At 43.7% G+C, this 21,239-nt stretch overlaps 1 protein-coding gene across 1 annotated transcript in view; it reads left to right on the top strand.

Annotated features, from left to right (window-relative positions):
- Positions 1 to 21,239, top strand: part of LOC144762794 (CD109 antigen-like) — a 771,981-nt gene that overhangs the window by 448,109 nt on the left and 302,633 nt on the right. Inside the window, exons 18-19 of the mRNA XM_078648064.1 lie at positions 8,458 to 8,623; positions 19,340 to 19,457. Coding sequence (XP_078504190.1) covers positions 8,458 to 8,623; positions 19,340 to 19,457 — 284 coding nt within the window. The remainder of the gene's footprint in view (positions 1 to 8,457; positions 8,624 to 19,339; positions 19,458 to 21,239) is intronic.

The following is a 21,239-nucleotide window of genomic DNA, read 5'->3' as shown; positions in this document are numbered from 1 at the left end:
CAGCCATTAGCTATGGCCACCAGGCTTTTCCGGGGTCTCAGGATGCCCTTCTCACCGCAAGCCAAGTCAAAGCATATAAATCAGTCTTTTCTATCCCAAGGTCGGCAAGGAAGTCAAGACTAAGATTGGAGCTAGGCCTGGTAAGGCCAGACTTGATGTGCCAAGGGGAGATTATAAAAACATACTTAAGGATTATAAGGGCCCCAACAAACTCCCTAAAATATCAATTGAGAGCCATCTTTGAAGGGCCAAGATCAGCTTGGCACACCAGTCTTGGCAAAGCACTCAAGATTTTAAAGATCGAGGAAAAGAGCATACCACTGCCAGAAATCCCACTAAATGCATGGAAAAAAGCCATAAACAGACAAGTTCTGAAAATCTCATTCGAACTGGACCTTAAATCCCTTCGCTATAGCCCCCACTTAGACCCGCTGAACAGTTCCTACATGGGAGGCAAGGCACAACCCTACGTAAATGAGGCCCCGGACACCACAAGCCAGAACTAAAATCCTCTTTATGAGATTGTGTACTCTAGGAATCACTGAATTTAACCCCACATGGGCTCGCAATGGGGAAAATCCAAGCTGCAGACTGTGTCCCTACACAAGAGAATCCTGGCTTCACCTTTTATGCTGCTGCCCCTCCCTTATGAACGAACGCTGGCGTCTTCTCCGCCCAGTCTGCATCATCAAGGGAATCAAGACATGCCGCGAAGCATCAGCTTTGTGCTCCTCTAGAACAACCACGAATACCTTAGCGAGTCTTGGGAAATTCATTCATCTGATTAGAATGGCTTTAAAGGCAGCAAACAATCACAAACAAACCAGGGCCACCAGCGTGGTACAAAAAGGGGATCAAGGAAGCCTCCCCTCAAATGAGCCATGATTCTATCCACCCGCCCTGCAGAAATAACATCACACCAATGGCTTGAAACGGAAGGGACAAGGAGAACTATCCACAGACTACTGAATGAGAAAACCACCAAGGCCTATGAAGATGTCTAAGAAACTTGATGCAAAGTCTTATGACAAAGACCCGGGGCTGACGGTCCGAGTGGGTGCAGCGGAGAGGGGATATATTACCTGAACAAAAAACTTTTTAACCAGCAGTCTTTATATTTTTAATGTGATCATTGTTTTACTCACCAGTTTTATTCTTTCTTACTGTAATGATTTTAATTAATTGAACAGTTAATACATTCAGTCCGTACAGACTTGTTACAGTGTGTAGCATGCACTAAAGCGATGCAAGTATGGAGTCTGGGAGGTCCTAGATGTAGGGTAGAAATTATTCCCTGCACTCTGTGTGGGCAAGGAAACAAGTGGCAACGCACTCCTGCGCGTGTCGAGGGAGGTGCTTTGCTGTTAATGGGACAAACAAATATGACACCGCACTCCAGCGCATCTCGAAAGGAAAACAAATGCAGAAACATGCTCCTGCGCTTCAGGGGGGACAACAAGCGAGATCGCGCTGCAGCGTGTCTCGAAGGGCAACAAATGCAGAAAAGCGCTCCTGCGCTTTAGTGGGAACAACAAGCGAGACCACGCTCCAGCGCGTCTCGCGGGGCTGACGAATACGAGGCTGCGCTCCAGCGCGTCTCGTTGTTTCCAATAATGTAAAAAGGGGAGAAGCGCTCCTGCGCTTCACCAAAGAGACAACCCTGCTCTCCACTGCAAGAGAATCCGGAGGAACCTGGTATCTGAAATACTGGAGTCATGGACGTCCCGGGACACTATACCGAACACTTCTTGAAGCACTGCCGGGCTGAGAACCGCGGGCTTAAATGCGGTCTAACCCAGTAGTGCAGGCTGCAGAATCGGAATGCTTCCGGAGCAGTAAGGCCGTAGTATGACATCTTCTGCCTTCAGGGAAGGAATCGTCTTCAAGACGCGGACCGGATCCGACCAACCATACAACATAAATTCAGGGCGGAGGGTTGAATATGACATTATTATGGGACCCAAACTGTCACAGTTCCTGAAGTGAAGAGACATCACCTGAAATTTAAATATCTTACTGCAAGAGCTATGGGTCTGCCTGTGTCCTGGAAGCCTTCCTGACTTGCTTAGAAGCCCTACTAGAACTGACTGTCCGAAGAAGAAGAAGCGCAACTTACGAGCCCAAAAGTGATGCTGCCCAGAAGAACAGAATGTTTGCGGAGGATTAATCTGATATAGCCATACTATTCCCTATACTGCCGCCACGACACTTAGAGCCTGATTACATGTTTGGTAGTCTTCCTGCGGGCCGTCATGCCAGCGTCCCACAGGAAGACCTCAACACTCAGTCAGACTGCCCACCGAGTTTAATCCTGGCGGGCAGTGTGTGCTGCGGCAGTCCCATGGCAGTGCCTTGCGAAGGCTCAAAGGAGATCCATAGAAAGGCAGTGCCATATGATTGCAGAAGCACATTGCTGCATAGGAAAAAATGCACCATTTTGCGCATTTCTTCCCCTCCAGGAACTGGGGGTGCAGAAATAAAGGGGGCACAACATGTGCCCCCCTGCAAGCACAGCCATGTACAGATGCAACAGGGGCCCCTTTAAGGCCCCCCTAGGCCTCTCCATCACCCTTTCCATGGCAGGGTCACCGCCATGGATACCGTTGTGGTGAAGCAACTCATAATATGCTTGGCAGTGTCACAGTGGCACCACCAGCGTCAGACTGCTGAGCCACCACTGCGGGATCTGGGATCCCCATCAGTTGCAGCGGTCTAGTGGCGGTCCAATCGCCAAACTTGTAATACAGCAGGTGGACAGCCAGTCTAGTGGTCCATAGGCCGCTACCATGACTACAGCAGTCTGATGGACCGCCCTAGTCATAATGAGGCTTTTAGGGCCAGTTGTATGACCTATAAAAACAGTGCCTTGCAAATTGCGTCAAATTGCACTCGCGATTTGCGAGTCGCAAAATGATACCTACGTACCAAAGTGGTAGCATGATTGTGAGTTGCTAATGACTCACATCGCTATTTTGTGCCGCAGCTATTTTGAGTTGGTAAGCACTTGCAATTAGCGTCCTCGTTTAAAAAGGTCTTTTTACATGCGCAAATAGCGAGAGCGGCAGAACGAAGACCATTTTGCGCACATGAATGCGAGAAAAAACCTTTAAAAACACTTCCTGGTAGAGCTGAAGGACCCCAAAACAGGAAGTGATGTCCTAGGAGGTTCCTGAGCATATCAACCAGCACATGGTTAGGTGCAGCAGCATAGTTTAACACTGCAGGTAGGCTCTCTGGAAAACCACTAGCAGCAAGGCCAGTGACAAGGGTGGAAAGGAGCAGCTGAGAAAAGTCAAAGACTCTCAAAAGGAGCTAGAAATCATAATATAGGACTGCTGCAATAATCCTGAGGAGCTGTTTTGGAGGGCATTGCACAGTGACCCTGAGGCAGACAAACGTAAGATCTGGAGAGGAATGCAGCAGCGCATTAATGCCCTGGGTGTGGCACCCAGGTCTCTGGACAACATCAATAAAATATGGTTTGATCTGCGCTCCAAGGCCAAAGAGAGGGTGCCATCATGTCTGTGAGAGGTGCCAGGGACAAGGGGAGGGCTATCTACCACATCGGAACAGCTGCAGCAAAGGCCATGGTGGAGAGTACACTGGAAAGGGTGGCTGTTGTCGGATTTGGGGCCCTTGACACACCACAGCTACCACCAAACTCTGGTAAGTATGAATTGTGTAAGAAATGTTTAATTCCACACTAACTCCTGTTCTAGGCATGCATACTAATCATCCACATCCAAAATTCCTGGACCGCACTAAATAAACCCAAATGGTGCATTATGGGAAACCTAGTCAGTGACATATACAGTGTAGTAACATTGCAACATGACTGAGATAGTAATTCACATTAAATTATATATTTTTCCTTACATCTTTTGCCACATAGATACACCACTGGGAGGAGAGCATAGTGCAGATGACACTGAGGGAAGCCTGGATCAGGTCCAGATGGAGGAAGGGCTGGATGGGGAGCATCAAGTGGGCCAAGTTGTCCTGAAGTCCAAGAAACACTGCTGCAGCAACCTCATCACAGGCTACAGCCAGCGTGACACCTGAATCACGGCAGACAGCAGCATCAAGACACACTCCTGTCACCAGGGTCTGTCTAATGGGTCTAACCCAGCAGTCCGTACGCCGCATGCAAGCCATTCTGCACGCTCATCCCCCTGCTGGATCACCCAATCAGGTTTTGTTTGGAGGCGTGCAACAGGTGATGTTCAGGATCCAGTGCCTGCAACAACAACAACAGAGGCAGATTAACCTTAAGTTTACCCAGTGATTCAGGAACATCACACAAAAGATCACTGATAACCAGTGCGGGTTGGAAGCTAAATTTGATACCCGAACAGGTGCCGCTGGAAATCTGTGCAAAGAATTGCCTGAGGAGAGCGGGCAGCACAGATGCACGGAGTGCAGCAGGGGACACAAGAGGGACGCTTTGACCAGGGCCATTGGGAGGCTAGCTTATGCAACAACCCAATACACGAAGCGCACCCTGTGTCTCCAGGTGGAGATGGGCCACTACAGTGGTGATGTGGCATGTTGCCTGCAACAAATAACTGCAGCAGTGGAGACACTGCAGACTAATATGTTTGCCAGTGGTGGTGCTATAGAGGGAGCTGACAGTGAGGTTTCCAGCCGCAGTAGCGTCTTCTGCGGAAATACCAACTATGCATAGTAGCTGCAGCCGCCAGACTGAGGTTCCAAGTGGCAGCTCAAACTAGGCTGGACAGAGAGGCAGGAAGTAAATTGTGTTGTTACTGCACAGTCACTGCCCCACATCTTATTCAAAATCAGTGGTGATGTAAACGCAATACAGTTACACATTAATTTTAGCATGCTTTTCATGAGGGGCAGGTTTTCCTGATTATGTTTGTGCAAGCTTGCACAGTAAAGCACAAATTCAAAGTTGAATTCACAATTTGTACTGTCTTATGCAGACGGTAGTGTGTCATTTCAATTCAAAGTTGAATTCACAATTTGTACTGTCTTATGCAGAGGGTAGTGTGTCATTACCTTGGACGTACCTTTAAAAAAATTGTTTGCTATCTTGCCCCTGCGCCTTCTCCCCTTTGCTACAGAGCTACCATCCCACTGCTGTTGGGCAGGTGGTCCTAGGTTCCCATCCTCCAATTCTGAATCAGTCACATCCATGGGCAATCCACCCCTGCAGGTCATGCTGTGGAGCATGGCATATGTTGTAACTATTTTGCAGACCGTCTCAGGTGCATACTGCAGGGATCAGATTCTAGGATGCCAAATGTGTGCTCGATCACGGTCCTGGTATGCCGGTGTGCCCAGTTATACCGCCTTTCATGTGAGTTGTTGAGAGACTCGTACGGTGTGAGGATCCATGGCCACAGGTGAGACAACATGCAGACAGACATTACAGTGCAAATACATCTCACTGGGGACAAGTAAATTCAGTACCTAGTAGGTATCCTCCATGAAAGTCACCTCTTTCTAATTTCGGGTATATATGCCGCTGTGTCTGAAGATGTATGACTCATGGGTGCTTCCAGGATATTTGGTAACGCCTGTGATGATGTTGTTTGCATCACAGACAACTTGGATGTTGAGGGAATGTGTGCTTTTCCTATTAAGGAATATGTATTCTATGCCGGTTGGCAACTTGGGTCCCATCTATGCAACCTATGAACAGTGGAAACCTTGATATTCTGTAAAATTGCAGTTTTGTATTTTCAAGCTCCTCATCATCCCTGGGCAGGTAGATGTGCTGATGGATGTGGTGAGGCATGGCATCCAGAAAATTGCGAAAGAAAAGCAAAAGCTCACTCTGTGACAGACCTCCGGCCACTGCAATGACATCTTGGTAGCTACCAGTGGCCATTAGGTGGAGGGAGCACAAAACCTGCATGTGTGTAGGGATTGCATTGTTACACAGGGTTCTGGTTTCCAATTGTGGCTTCAAGGTGTCTATAGGGTCTAGGATGACAGTGCTACTCAGCCTGCACTGGTCATAGATCTCTTCCTCTGTCTTCTCAAACAATGTTAGCCTGACTCAGAATATCCTCTCCTGTCGCCACCTACTCTGCTGAGCAGCCACTATCCGCATCCTCCTTGCTATCACGTACAGGGCAGCCATTGTGGAAAGATTTCTGATGCATTCTGGGTGTGTTTTTATAGGTTGGCCCTAGTTACCACCTGGTTCTGGTTAGAGGTAAATTGCATGCCCAAAGGGGCCTTTTGCACATTTTCGCTAATTGTGAATGGTTTGTATATTATAATTAACGACTCACAAATTGTGAGTCGCTATTTTATGATTGCAAAAAAAGGTTGCATTTATTGCGAGTCGGTTTTCATTCGCATTGCAAAGTTATGTTTTACGAGTGGCTTTCGTACATTGCGCACAACCAATTTTGCATGCACAAATCAGTTTGCGACCGATTTTGCACTCGCAAAATGGTCATACATCTGGGCCTTAATCCTATTCACTATGAGCCTGATTCACAAAGGGACCTCCCCACTTATGGCAAAGGCCCCAGCAGTCGTGGGGGATTTTCCGCACTCTGGGCGCAATCTCCGCAATGAGAATTCTCATTGCAGAGTGTAGTCGTGGGGGTTGTGTGGGCCGAAATAACAGGCGTGGAGGCCGTATATAGTGAGCAATGTCTTTGCAGTTTTTATTAAGGTACACAAAGGTAGGATTGGGGAAGGTGTAGAAGCAGAGGGTAGAGATGAAGGTGGTCTTCCGGGTTGTCGTCGTAGGGTGAGGGAAGGTCCGGGAAGGTCCGGGAAGAGTCTTGCTGGACGCCTCGGGGTTAAGGGTGATCCTTCTTCTCTCTGCCGGTCCGGTGGTCCTCGGAGTCAAAGGGAGAAAGAACAGGGCGGTTAGTCCTCAAACACAGGACTATCAGTGGCCTGTCACCGACACCAGGATTGTGTGGAGGACAAGACGAGAGTGAGGGAGGGAACGGTAGGGATGAAGATGGGAGAAAATACAAGCGGGAAGGAAGAAGGTGTACTGGGTGAGGATTCCGGTGAGGGGATCACTACTCTACGTGTCTCGGGTCGTGATATATATATATTTATATATTTATATATATACAGTGCTCTTAGGGGTGCTACACGGTGAGGGGTTACGCTATTTACATAGATATACAGGTCCACCTGGGAGCCAGGAGACAGGGTACTCACATGCCCCGCCGTAACTCTCCTTTGAGTTACGGCTGCTCTCCAGCGTCCTCCACCAGACTCCACCAGTCCTCCGTCCAGATTTCATCTTCTTCTCCCTCTTCCCCGTTCTGGTTCACCGGGGCGCCGCCGTACGTCTTCTGCCACGAGCCGGACTCTCTGCACACACCGCTGCGTTCGTTTCCGGCTTTTTCCTCTTCTGACGTCGGGTAGAGGGAGGGACTTCCGGGGTCACTCGGGAGTCCTTCCGGTTTCTCCTCCTTCCGGATTGGGTCCTGCAATGAGGGAGAAACAAATGGAGTCCGGGTTGCCAGGGATGCCGGCGGATCGGTCCGCGAGGCTCGGGACCTCGAGGGAAGCGACGGGTCTCTCAAGGTAGGGACCGCTTTCCGTTCACACAGAGATTGTGCCCTGAGTGCAGAGACTCCCCCATGACCCTGGGGTCTTCGCTATACGTATGGAGGCCCTTTGTGAATCAGGCCGAATGGATGGTGAACATCGGTCGTGCTTTGTTTCAACAATACCAATAAAAGTGCCTCTGTTCATTTGTTTATCCCTAGTGTAAAGGTTTAGTATCAAGCCTGCATCTCCCCTTTCAGTTTTTTATATTATACATTATTTTAATCGTTTTTTTCTGTTTTCCTATGTATCTTTCACATGAAATGCTATTCACATTGCATTGATATATAGCTGTATGTAAAGAAGTTATATTTGACAACTGTGGTAATTTATGATCTGTTACCTGTGGAATCGTGCAGAGAGTTTTGGCACAGCTGACATCAATGTCTTTGTGCTTAGTTAAAAATTCAAATTTTAATAATAAAATGTTTTGCAACTGAGATGTCTTAGTCTACACAAGAAGCTCCAATGTGTTCTAATTTCCATGTTACTCAGAAGAACAAAAATCTATAATGGTCCCAAGGCATATTGCTACCTACCATAACCAGAAATATAATTTTTAACCCCAGTATAGCAAAGCTACTTCTGATTTCTGAATTCTAATGATTTTGTGCTATTAATTTTCAATTCCTGTTGTTCAAGTGGCTGAGCACCTGTTTTTTTTTATAGTAAAGAACATCGCATAGGTATTGTCCATTTCCAAAACCAAGTTTTGTAAGAAGGGCAGGTGCCAACAAATCATTTGTATATTTATTACCTTGTAGCTGGCCCTTTTGTAAAGGGAAAAACAGGAAAGGTTCCTTCAATGCTATCTAGATCACTATGGACAATAGAAAGGAAGAAGTATTTTGCAACACAATCGACTCCCTAAAAATAAAATAATTTTCATTTTTACAGATTTTTATGCTGATATGGAGGACTATGCATTGACATCAGTGAGGGCCACAGAATTGGAAAACACTGTTGATGAAATGCCTACTGCAAGAGAATTTCCAGAGACCAGCAACCCAGCTATGCGTGCATTCTTTCCTGAAACTTGGATTTGGATGGATAAGAAAACTGGGTAAATTCACATTTGTATCTCTTACTTTCATTTATTTATACATTAACATTTATTTTAAACAGCTATATTTGACTTTCGTTAGTGACTATCCTACACTATCTGTCCAGATTTGTTGTGCAATATCGTTAGCGTAATTATTTTGAAATGCTACAGAAAATGCATTACTCACTTTCATGATCACTTTCCTGTAACATGGATTTTACTTCGACATGGGCCGCTAAGTGGCTTCTTCTCACTGGTCAGCACAGAGACTTCAATAAATATTCAGGTCTAAATGTAAGCATTCAAATTCCCCCAAACTACTATCCTACATTATGACAAAAAAAAATAGAGACCAAAGTAGAGGAGGTAATATTGCTGCAGTCTTTTTTGATTCATGTCCTGCTCAAGAAGACTCATGGCTCATCCAATGACTCTTTGTAATATTGCCGATCCAAGCAGGTCATGAGTTAAAGCACTTACCTTGTGCTTGTCACCATCTACTTCCCATTACTTAAAAAAAAGAAGCTTAGAGGGAAAAAGGAATACAGGAAATCACTGACTCAAAAATTAGCATCAACACAGAAAACCTTCTTCCTGTACCCCAAATATACATCACATTAATATCCTCCTCAGGATTTGTGAAAAAAAGGACTAGTTACACAATCTAGTTCCTATGGGATGTATGATTCCTAAAGCTAGGCAACTCCAGTAGGGTGTTGTGCTATTGCAGGGAAATAGGAGGCTCCTCGTGTAAGCAACCACAACAGACTAACTGAAATGCTTATCTCAATCTGCTTTGCCTCCATCATCATTATTTTAAAAAAGCAGAGATCAAATTCCAAACAACAATCTTTCACCCTGTGCTGATTATTATGTCAGTCCCTTATAAGGAACAAGATGGATATGAGCCCCCACACACACAGTTCACTTGACCACACAGTAAAAATGCATACAGGGGACTGTTAAACCCTTTTAATAGTCCAGTCCCTGGTACATGTCTAAAACCCAGATTGCATGTACTGACCAATTGTTAAGTGTAGCCAATCATCTACTACCCACCCAAGAAGTGTCTAGCTTTATTTCACTTACTTCTCCTTGGCCTTGTTCAACACACCATCTCAGGCTGAGCCCTAAGTCTGAATGACTTGAACATTGGGCAAATTACACCTGTAATGCCTACAATCAAAACATTAGCGTAGACATGGATTCCATGGGCTTTACCAATTGGTCAATAAACACATGTAAGGAGGAGTCCTTGATCTAGACCTGCGCCTCAGCTTAGTAGGTTCTAACAGCTACCCTGGGGGGCTTACCAGCGAATAAACTTCTACAGTGACAGCCAGCATGATAGTCATTCTAAGCTTACTAATTGTGAGTACTCTTTGTGGGCAATAATTGACACCACACAACCTAAACATGCGCTCCAAGACTGCATTACACCATCTACATCTGCTAAAAGGGTTTCTAACATTGCCTACTGCTCGCATAAAATCGCTCAAATCCTTACCATGGTCTTGTCCTGACCCCATTATGGCAACCACTTATACATGGACCTCCTTAATTTCTTTCTCTCTCTAAACTGTAAAATGTGCTGCCCACCTGTTATTTGGTTTGAAACAGCAAGAGCCCTCTCAAGAGATATTCCCCCACATGCATCAAGCATTTTTGTAGTCGCAAACGGTGCGATTCCTTAAAATCGGCCGTTTGCGAATGCAAAAGTGCTTTTTGGGATGCATGAAGCAATTTTAGAATTCGTAACATGTGTGCGAATTCTAAAATTGCGGGTGCTTTTAAGAAGTCGCAGATGTGCGATTTCTTAAAAGCAATGCATCATTTTTTTAAAAATTGAAAATTCGCTAATAGGGTGCCAAATTTACCGAGTGGTTGAACCACTCGGTAAATTTGGAAAAAGTGTGTAAAATGTGTAAAATGTTTTTTTTTCAACATTCATGTTACGGACACACATGTCCTTAGGACATGTGTGTGTGCAACATGATGCGAAAAATACATTTCAGGGGTGCATGGGGGGGTCCTTTGGACCCCCTCCTGCACCCATGAAATTTTCTAAGTGCCACTCGCAATTTCCATTGACTCCTATGGGCCTTTTGGCCCATAGGAATCAATGGGAATTGCGAAAATTAAGTTAAGAAATCGGTATTCTGTTGGGATTCGGTAAAAATTGCGATTTTTACCGAATCCCAACAGAATACCGAAAATATTGATGCATATCATTTTGCATTTCTTAATTTGCGATTCCTTATTTTTCGCAAATTAAGAAATGCAAAAAGACACAATGATGCATGTGGGGGTTGGTCAGGATCCAGGATGTAGCTCCCTTCTTTGCATGCTCTCTATCCACATTGTCCCTTTAGGAATATGATTGCCATTGTGTACAGAACAATGTCAAGGTAGATTTCAGCATCTTGAGCATCGCAATGAGAAAATTTCTAGTTTACTTTGGGTGGGGCTTTGTGTTCATTGCCTAGCCTTAAAAGGATGTGGGACAACTCTCTATATTGTCAAGATCATAATATTCTCTTGAATTCCCATCACTAATAATTAATATGGGTGCAGGCTCAAGGAGGTCAAATGATTTGTTCCATTTTTTGAGAAGCAGTTAAAGTGTTATGAATGTTTTGTGGCAGACATTAGTTTCTAAGGAACAGTCAACTGAGAATGAGATCTTGTGGCCCTTATGCTTCTATAGGAAATGTGTTTAGCTGACTGCATGATGATACTCACCTGATGGTGACTGAGCAGTTATGCAATTGCAGACCTAGGTACATTGCTCTTATTTGAGGTCCTGGAGCGGATTGTGTGTACCATTTGGAATTCAAGAGGAAGAGGCACGGGAAGTTCTGGAATTTTTGGTATACATGCAATTAGGAATGCCTCTAGGTATTTACCTTCCTCCTTCTCAGGTGCCCCAAATATGTGTATATTGTCCCTACTCTTCCTATTGCCAAAGTCTCATACTGTGAAATGCAAGCTCCATAGGTGTATTTAGCATTTTATCTTCAATTGCATCTAGCCTTTTTTCCGTTGTTTCCAGCCTTGACTCGAAATAGGCAAGTTCATATTATATGGTTTTGATTTCACAATTCAATTACCTATGCAATTGGTCATGGTGTCAGGAGTTCATAAGTCTTTCACAACTTGTAATGGTAATTAAGGGAGGCTTAAAGATTTAGGCTTCAGAATTTTGTCCAAAAGGAGTGTCCTGCTGCATTGCTGATTTAGATGTGAGTAATCTCTTACACAGCTGTGCTTCACCTGTGAATCTGGTCTTCATATTATGAATTCAAGAATATGTTTTTCAGCATTGGTATCAGGGAGAATACATCATTTTACTCGCTCCATTCTGCTACTAACAAAGTTCTCAGTTGTTGTAGAGCTTATAGAGGAAATTGCTTCCTTTCACGATTTCCATTCCTCTTAGCCTATCCTTATTGTGAGCACCATCCATTTCTATTAAAATAATTCCTGAGTCTCATGACCTGGAATATTACATGTATCTCATGAAGTCCTTCAAAGCTTCATGAAAGGCATGTTTGCTCCACAGAGAGGTTTGGGCCCCAAAACAACAAAATATTCTAGATCAGCCCTATGTTTGTGGGCATGGCAATGAGTCTCAGTTTTCATTCAGCTGTCCATAGTGTATTTACTGCTGCAAAAAAAGCATGTACTTTATTTAATATGGCCATATCTGCCATTTCAAAGGCCATGATCACGTCAGATATTTGCAGGTCATGAAACACTCCAGAGGGGACATTGAAAATTGTTTTATTAGTTGTGGGGCCGGCACAAGTAATAATTCTTCAATTGTCCTCAGTGGGAGCCAAACACCACATTGTAGCGCTTGACTCTCACAGGGTAGTGATGCAGTGCTGTCTGCGTCCTACTCAAGGGAGATACTGTGGGCTAGGAATCACCAATAATTAACATGCAATAATAACACTCAACTGACTGTCCAGTCAGAACTTTTTCTTTAGAAAAAGTAAAAGTACATTTAGTACACACACAGTACTAAATGCTACCATAGATGACATTGTTTAATCACTGGAGACCCCAATATACCAAGTGAGTTTCAACAGTCATTACCTGTCACAAGATAATACTTTGGTAGCAATCATTGTCATAATTGCAATAATGATGGATTATTAAAACATATGCAGTTATCATGAAACCCCAATAAAAACCTTTAGCAGGAATAACCTTTGTGTTTGTGCATTTATTCTCTATATACTTTGCAAAAACTGTAATGGTTAGATCAACCCCTGAGAGCATTGAAATCGACCAACATAATGGGCAAATACATTGCAATGAAACCATACAATCAGTCCCTAGAGAGTATGTACTACACAGTGGGAAGGGTGATGATTTTAGGGTCCTCCCCAACTTAAAGTGCGGACCCAGAAGATGACCTGCAAAGCCAGACCACATTGTGCTGAAGTAGTTGGAGGTGGTATCATCATCCTAGGACCACCACAGGCTGAATTATGAGCAAACCTGCATTTTTTAATAAAAGGCCCTGCAAAGTATTATGGGGAGAGTTTCTTAGTGGAGTGAGTATTAAAGTTGCATTTTTGCTGCTGTGCCGGGGAGAGCCGCAATGAGGTTTTGCCTTGGTTTTCCTTTGGGAAGGCAGACATGCGCTATGCTTCTTCAGGGTTTGATGGGGGGCTAGTCCCACTCAGGCACTCAGATATTACCAAAAATGGGGGACAGTGCAGAGAGCCCACCACCGGCTGCTCAGAGCAGGTTCCAATGCCTGAAGCACTGTCATGTGCTGCAGTGAAGCTGGCAGCCTTTCCTGGGGTCTGCCTTCTCCAGCGGACAGATGCGTACTCTTCTGTCGTCGCCTCCCACTCCCATCAGACACTAGGAGAGTGGCCCAAGTGAGGGGTTTGGCGGCACTTCCCCATCCTAGGATGAAGTCATCGGCCCCTCAGGCCTTCAGTGGAGGGAAGCGCGACGGCGCCCCGCCAATCTTCAGAATCTCAGGGAAGCACAACAGTGCCTCCTTGCACCAGGGAACACATGGGAGTCCAGGGGTGGGGTCCTGGCCCCCTTATGCATAAATCCGCACAGGGGGTTCGGGTCACAGGGCAAGTTGGAGACAAAGTGGAGGGTGCCGTATGCATGCCCTCTCCTCAAATGTGGCCAAGGCAACATTCTTGCATTGTCCCCAGGACACTGGTCCACCACTGGGGAATCTGATCAAATGGTGGTGGAGCCACACCCGCTCTGTGCGAGGAAAGGGAAAAGGTTGCCAACTTTAAATGGACATAACTTGAGTCCAATTGAACCAATTTGTCTGATACCTGGCTTGTTTACTCCTGTTGGCGAGCTGTATCTACCAGGGGCAGTTGCAACAAACCTTCTCCCCTCCAGAGTTGTGCAGTCTTTCAAAATGCGGGTCCTCCCGGCACCAGTTCTCCTTTTGTGGCTTTGTTGGTCGGCCCAGAAAACTACAAGGCTTCACCCAACTGTTCCTCAGGGGGATTAAAGGGCCAGCCTCACTGGTCCTGGGGTCAACGGGACAGAGTCTCGATTCCTCAGTGGGGGGTGAGGGGTTCCTCCTTCCGGGTCTTCAGGGCAGTCCCAGGATCCAGAAGCGAGGCAGGTAGAAAATTTGCAGGCAAGAAAAAGTCTTCCCCCTTGTGCAAGAGGTGCTCCTTTTGTATGGAAGCAGCCTTGGTTCCTGCTGCTGGAGAATCTACAATTACTGGGCACAGCAGGGTGACACAAGGCCTGGGCTCTGATTCTGAACTGAGCCAGGAATATACAATTCTAAGGTAGTTCCCTCCCTATGTGTGTAAAAAATTGTCATTATAGTTGAACGGTGAAGCACACAGACTTGTTCTAATAGTGTACACTCACCTCATGAAACTTATCCCAGGTGAATACCTAACCCTGCACAGTCCCCATTGAGCCAGGCTACCTGTGCTTTGTTTCCTGGGTGTGCACAACTGTAGTCTCACATGTGCTGCCCGCACACACATGTGCACACGTAATCCCGTGCAAGCAGCCAAGTGCCCTTTACCCTTGCTGCATTGCAGTGGCCTTACATTAAAGGGCGGACATTGGTGGTAAACACGTGCATTCTGTTTACCAAATGCTACCATGTTTGAGACACTGGTAGTGGGCTCACCCACAGCATAATGTCCAAAAACTGGGTGATCAGAAAAGCAAGAAATCTGGGTTTACTACTGGGGCAGAACCCAGTGCAACAGGGGACATTTGTCAAAAAATATCATCCTTTGACGTTACCATAGTCTTCAATTTCTTTAATGGCCGCACCTAATATTGTTAATATTCTTCTCAATCTACTTTCTGGAAAGCTGTGTTTCCTTTCAACAAGTTTTGAATGTGAGAATTATGGTAAGTAAGAGTTATGGGTATTACAGGTAGGGTACTCCGTCTATCAGTAGCGTCCTTTAAGAATTCTAGAAAAGTGAAAATAAAGTCTTGGTAAGTCAATTACCAAGTTAACAAGTTGTGTGCAGTACATTGTTTCATGGAGTATGAGAGCCGCACAGCAGCTCTTTATAGTTGCTCTTGTCCCAAATGTTTCTTTTAATTAAGAAAATATATTATTTGTTGCCCTCATCTTTCCGAAACCTGTGTGCCAAGTAAGTGATGAAATCGTAAAAAGGCTTGACTTTGAGTTGCTCATTGGCCTGGAAACTCCAAGGCTCCCCCTGCTTTGTTTGTTATGTATATGTTTTAACACAAATTATTAGTGATGTCAGTCCACACATAATTGCATATTTTCTGAACGTACTTGATGGAGAGCCCTGAATTTTTTAAAGACACTCAGGCACAGATACTGAAGGAGCTGGGATTCTCATCTAGATTTTTTTCCTTATCAATTCTTCAGAATCCCTGGACAGGTCGACTGGACCTTTTTGTCTGCTAAGAAGTGTAGAGGGGAGGTTTCCAAATTCATAGCTAAAACTGCTTTGTAAATCAGCAATCAAATCAAATTTAAAGAACCACTCACTACGAACAAAAGTTTAGGAATTTATTACAAAGCCAAAAATAATTGGACATACAAACACCTCAGCAAGAGGTTCAAGAAATAAACTGGCACTAATACAAACATAATCCTCCGAAGGAGTCTCAGACGACTCAGAATAAAAAGCAAAGTCAGTTCAAGAATCATTAGGCATCCAATAACAGTTCCTACTTGATGTCTGGACTGCATTTACCGAAGGAAAAAGAAAATGGTTAGTATGTCCCTACACTAACTCTAAGGTGACATCCCTAATTAACAATTCCCTTCAGGCAGGAGTAAAGGTGTCAGCAGTGAAGACTTCCAAAGAAGTACATTCACTTTTCTTAGGTAATCAGCCTAAACCACTGAGCTCGTTTTAAGATGCTCCTTCCTACACCCCACTCTGCCCTAAGTTCCCTCAAATGCTGTCTAGGATTGCCTACATCCTGCTCTGGCAACCTCCTAACAAAACCTGCTCTCCATCCTTGGGTACTGTCCCTAATACAAAACTCCCGAAATCGTAGGTACACCCCAAGGCACACCCCTCTGGGCAGGTATCGGTTCTTGGATTTTTCCAGCATGGCATTCTTCCATCCAGCGTCCGTTGAGGTGTCCTTGGATCCCAGGCACCTTCTCTGCCAAATGTTGCTGATTGACATTCCTCTGGCAGTTACTCGTCCGCACTCCTACCGACCTAACTTCTAAACAATGGATCATTCTACCTAATGAGGTCCGTGGCCTTGCACCTGCAACTGAAATACGTGAGGTGCAATCTTATGCTTGTTCAAAGTTACAATTCAATATTCTCTGAGAACAGCACCCTTCCCAGCAAGAAATTATTTCACAAGGATAACCAAAGCTAACTAAAGAAATCACATTTAGGCCTCTACTGGCTTCCCTATGTCCCAGGCCTTTACACGTTTAAATGCATTTCTAAATGGTTCTACATTATAAGCAATGCTCTGTCCCATTGCAAAAGCAACATTCATTTCAATTCTAAAAATAAGCTCCTTTCCATGTTAAAGCATTGCATTTTGTCTCCTACACGTGCAACTCTTATTATGGCACGTTTACCAATCCTACAATACACATGTGTAATAGCATTTCTACGGTATACAAAGCATGACTCTCCTATTGAGGCTCTACATTAATCTGCAACATTATGAATATACTTTTACACATTGCACTAATTCCCAACCTACTGTTATATTTCTATAACACATATTAGTATTTCCTCTGAATATGCGGGTGCTGACTACCCACGATTATAATGCACCCCTACAATTCTTAAAGTAACATGGCGCTCTCTCAATATTATTCCTCCTCAGGATATGTGTACATATTGTTTAGTCTCAAAATTGTCTGTAATTTCAGCATCTTTTATATCATCTTTAGTGCCTGAAAGGTAATAAAACAATGGTGTGGTCCTGGAATACTTATTATTTTTTCATCTCAATGTTTTTGATACACAGTTCTTCATTTAACGATTTATGACTTTCCAAATTCATAAATGAAAAAAAGCACTGGCTGACCCTGGAGGAAACTTTTTATGAGCTTTATTTACTGGCAATTAATAATTTTTACCCAACATGTTCTTTATATCTTTCGTTGTTAAAGTCCTTTCGATTAAAAAAATATATATATATTATACTTATTTAAAGGGGCTTTCAGTCTGCTTTCTGTATCCATTGGTCTGTTGCTGTGTCATGCACGTTTTCTTTCCACCCGCTACACCATACTGTACGGAGCAGGGGGTCAGCCCATTTCAGTCACTGGATAACTTCACTTTGAGTGACTGCCTTTTGCTCTTTCACAAGGAGCACATCCACACACAAGCTAGTTTCCTTCTGTGGCAGTGTTTTTGTTTTTAATGTATTACCTTGATGTTCCCTTTGTGTTTGGAGTCTTATGTGACAGCAGGACACTACTTCGCAATTCATCAGCTCCTCTCTCCTGCAAATGCTTTTTAAAATTATTTTTGGAGTGTCCTTTATGTGACTGTTGGTATTTAACCACATAAAAGTTTATGTTCACTTGAAACTGTTTTAAATTAACTTATCGAAAGCTTCAATATTATATATGTGAAGACAATTCTTCAGAATATGTTTATCCTGCAATCAATTTCACCCGTAGTTCTTTACTATATTATGCCCAGTAAGAAAACCAGCCTTTAGCATGTTTCATTTACATCGCTTGTACCACTTTTGTTTATTTCAGTCTTGCATTTCTTTGTTTCTTTTTCTGTTTCTTTTTCCTTGTTTCTTTTTCTTTGTTCTTTGTTTCCTTCTTTCTTGCTTTGTTTCATTTTTCTTTCCTTCCTTCTATCCATATTCATTTCCATTTTCCTTTCTTTTTCATTTTTCATTCCTTTTTTCCTTAATTTTTTTCTTCTATCTTGATTTCCTTTTCTCTTTCATTCCTTCTTTCCTTCTTTCATTTTTACTTTCACTCCTTTCTTCTTTCTTACTTGTATTTCTCCTTTCTCACTTTAACTTCTTAGTTCCTTATCCCCTTCCATCCCTCCTCCCTTTTTTCTTCCTTATCTTCTCTCTGTTTCTATTTTCTATTCTTTTTCTTTTTTTACTTTGCCTCTTTCTCACTTTCTTTTTCTTTTTTTGTCTTTCTTTCCCTTTCTTTATTTTTTCTCCTTCTTTCCTGTTTTCTTTCTATCCTTTATTCTTTATTTTTTTTCTTCCTTCGATCTACCTATCCTTCTTTCTTTCTTACGTTTATTCTTTCCTTCTTTCTTGTCTTTCTTTCCTTCTTTCTTGTCTTTTTTTACTTTATCTCTTGCCTTCCTCCTTGCCTTCTTTCTTTCGTTTTGCTTTCTTCCTTTCTTCCTTTCTTCCTTTCTTCCATTCTTCCTTTCCTACCTTCTTTCTTTCTTTCTTACCTTCTTCCTTCCTTCTTCTTTCTTACCTTCTTTCTTTCTCAAAAGCATTAGGCTGGCAGCCAATGGCTAAACAATGCAATTTTTTAGGTCTGTGTTAGCCAAGACCTTTTGATTTTACTAAAGATAGGTCCATAGTTACATATAGGGGTTTTCAGCCACACTTCATCCATTTTTTTCTGTGGATGGGTCATTCACATTTTTCTCCTACCCACTTGAGTGTGCATCAAAGGGCAACACGTCACCCAACTTAAGCCATTGGCTGACTTCACTATGAGTTACAGTATGCTACCCTTCCACATTCACACACAAAGTAGTACTCGCCAGGAAGTACTTTGGTAATGTATGTTTTTTTGAGACCCAAAAACATTTTTGTCTTAAGTCATTATTTCTTTAGGTTGACAAACTCCCAGTAGCTTCCCAAACAAAGTTTTACAAAACAAGGCATGACAAAAAGTACAAGAAGGGCTGACGATCCAAGACCTATTGGATTTGCCATTGCTTGTTGGTTATTGTTCTTTCATGGCTATCTTGGAAATTGTAGTACATGCTGCTGCAGGGTATAGTGAGAAGATAGCAAAACATAAGATTCAGCTCTGCGTTTTTTAACAAATTCAGGACGTTTTGCCACATTGGTTAAGAAATGATGTATTGTTAATCAGTGTGCAACAAGACACTTGAACAATTCAGATTGAAGGAACCTCTTTTCCAAAAATGTAAGTGATGAGCAAGTGTCTACATGAGTACACAATAAATGTAGAAAAATGATGGGTACTGTCTTAATACATTTTGATATTACTATGATGTAAAATGTCCATTCTGTGTCATTTGTCCCTTTTTGTAGCCGTGAAACAGATGCATCACTGGTAGTGACTGTTCCTGATACGATCACAACTTGGGTAGCAACTGCTTTTGTAATATCAGAAAAATTAGGACTCGGAATAGCAGAAGCTCCTGCAAAGGTAACTGTTTATCGACATATTGTTATGTTTATTGTTTAAAGTTCATCCTAAATTTCTGAAGCACCCAGTAGCATTATGCTCTTTATAAAGAATTATTCTTGAAAAGGATCTAGATGTACATAATATCGTAACTATTACGTAAGTTTGTGCCTCATTCTTTTTTTTGTATTTGACATGCTGATTTTTATATTGCATTTTGTTTGGTGAAAATTATCTATTTAAATCCCTTTGGAGATCTTTTAAACAAAATGTCTCTGTTGTATAACAAAGCTGTAATCTCCTAGCTACACATTGATAAAATGTGATTGATAAAATGTACAAATTTGAATTTTTAGGGATTTGTAGAGCGCACGTACACTATGCAGTTTCTTGGCGCTGGGGGGAATACTGAGTAGGGAGGACACAGTGGGCTAGGAACTGAAGGCTTGCTGGAACAGAAAAGTTTTGAGGGTCTTGCGAAACTCCATATAGGAGGGAGAAAGTCTAACAGGGGGCGGGAGAGTGTTCCAAAAAGTGGGAGCAAGGACCGAGAATTTCTGGCCTCCCGATCTTTGTTTCTTGAAGCGGGGAATAACTAGTAGGGATTTAGTGGATGAGCGTAGATCTCTAGGAGGGCAGTAGTTAGTGATGGCAGAGTTAATAAAGGCAGGAGCCGAGCCCGCCCGTGCTTGAAAAGTAAGGCATCCAAGTTTGAAAAGGGCCCGTTGTTTAATAGGAAGCCAATGAAGAGCAATGAGAAGGGGAGAGGAGTGGTGAGATTTAGATAGGCCATATACCAGGCGAGCTGCCTGGTTCTGCACCAGCTGAAGGCGATGGAGTGCATAGGCGGGGACACCCTTGTAAATAATGTTTCCATAGTCGATTTTAGATAGGACCATGGCCATTAGGATCAGTTTGAGTGCAGAGGGAGAAAAAATACGGGATATTTTCCTAATAATACGCAGGGTAAAGAAACAAGAGGAAACAACGGAACTAATGTGGGAGTGAAGTGTCAGATGATGATTAAGTGTGATACCAAGGGTCTTAACTGAATGAGAAGGAGTGGGAGGTAGACCAAGAGAGGGGGGCCAAAATGAGGGAGACCAAGGGTTACCACTACCGCCAGTCAAAACCAGCTCTGTTTTATCCGGGTTGAGTTTAAGGTGGTTCGCATTCATCCAATCCCAGATAAACAGCATGACGGACTGGAAGCTAGTGATACCTAATGAAGGGGAGGAGAAATTAAAAATAAGTTGGAGGTCATCAGCATAGTTGTAAACTGTGACCTCCATTTGTTGCAGTGCAAAAATAAGAGGGAAAATGTAAAGGTTAAATAAGAGGGGAGAAAGAGAGGATCCCTGAGGGACGCCGCATTGCACCCTGCGAGGCAGGGCAGAGATTTCGGCCAGATGGACAGCCTGGGTACGGTCAGACAGGAAGGAGTCTATCCAGGCCAATAACTGTCCCCCTATGCCCGCTGCCTTGACACGGGACAGGAGAATGGAATGGTCCACCGTGTCGAAAGCGGCGGACAAATCCAGGAGGACTAGGGCCTGAGGGTGTTGGTATCGAGCCCCTCCCTGAGTTGGTCCATGACCGAAATAACCACCTTCTCAGTGGAATGGCGGGGGCGAAAGCCCGCCTGGCAGGGTGCGAGGTAGTTACTGTCCTCTATGAAGGAGCTGAGCGCCTGGGTGACATGGGACTCAGCTACCTTTCCCAGATAAGGGGGAAGGGATATAGGGCGATAGTTTGCCGGGGAAGCAGGGTCCGCCCCGGGCTTTTTAGTATAGGGAAAATTAT

The sequence above is a fragment of the Lissotriton helveticus genome, chromosome 6, assembly GCF_964261635.1.
Source record: "Lissotriton helveticus chromosome 6, aLisHel1.1, whole genome shotgun sequence".
Classification (NCBI taxonomy): domain Eukaryota; kingdom Metazoa; phylum Chordata; class Amphibia; order Caudata; family Salamandridae; genus Lissotriton; species Lissotriton helveticus.
Note: the sequence above shows the minus strand (reverse complement) of the source record. Positions and strands in the feature narration are given on the sequence as shown.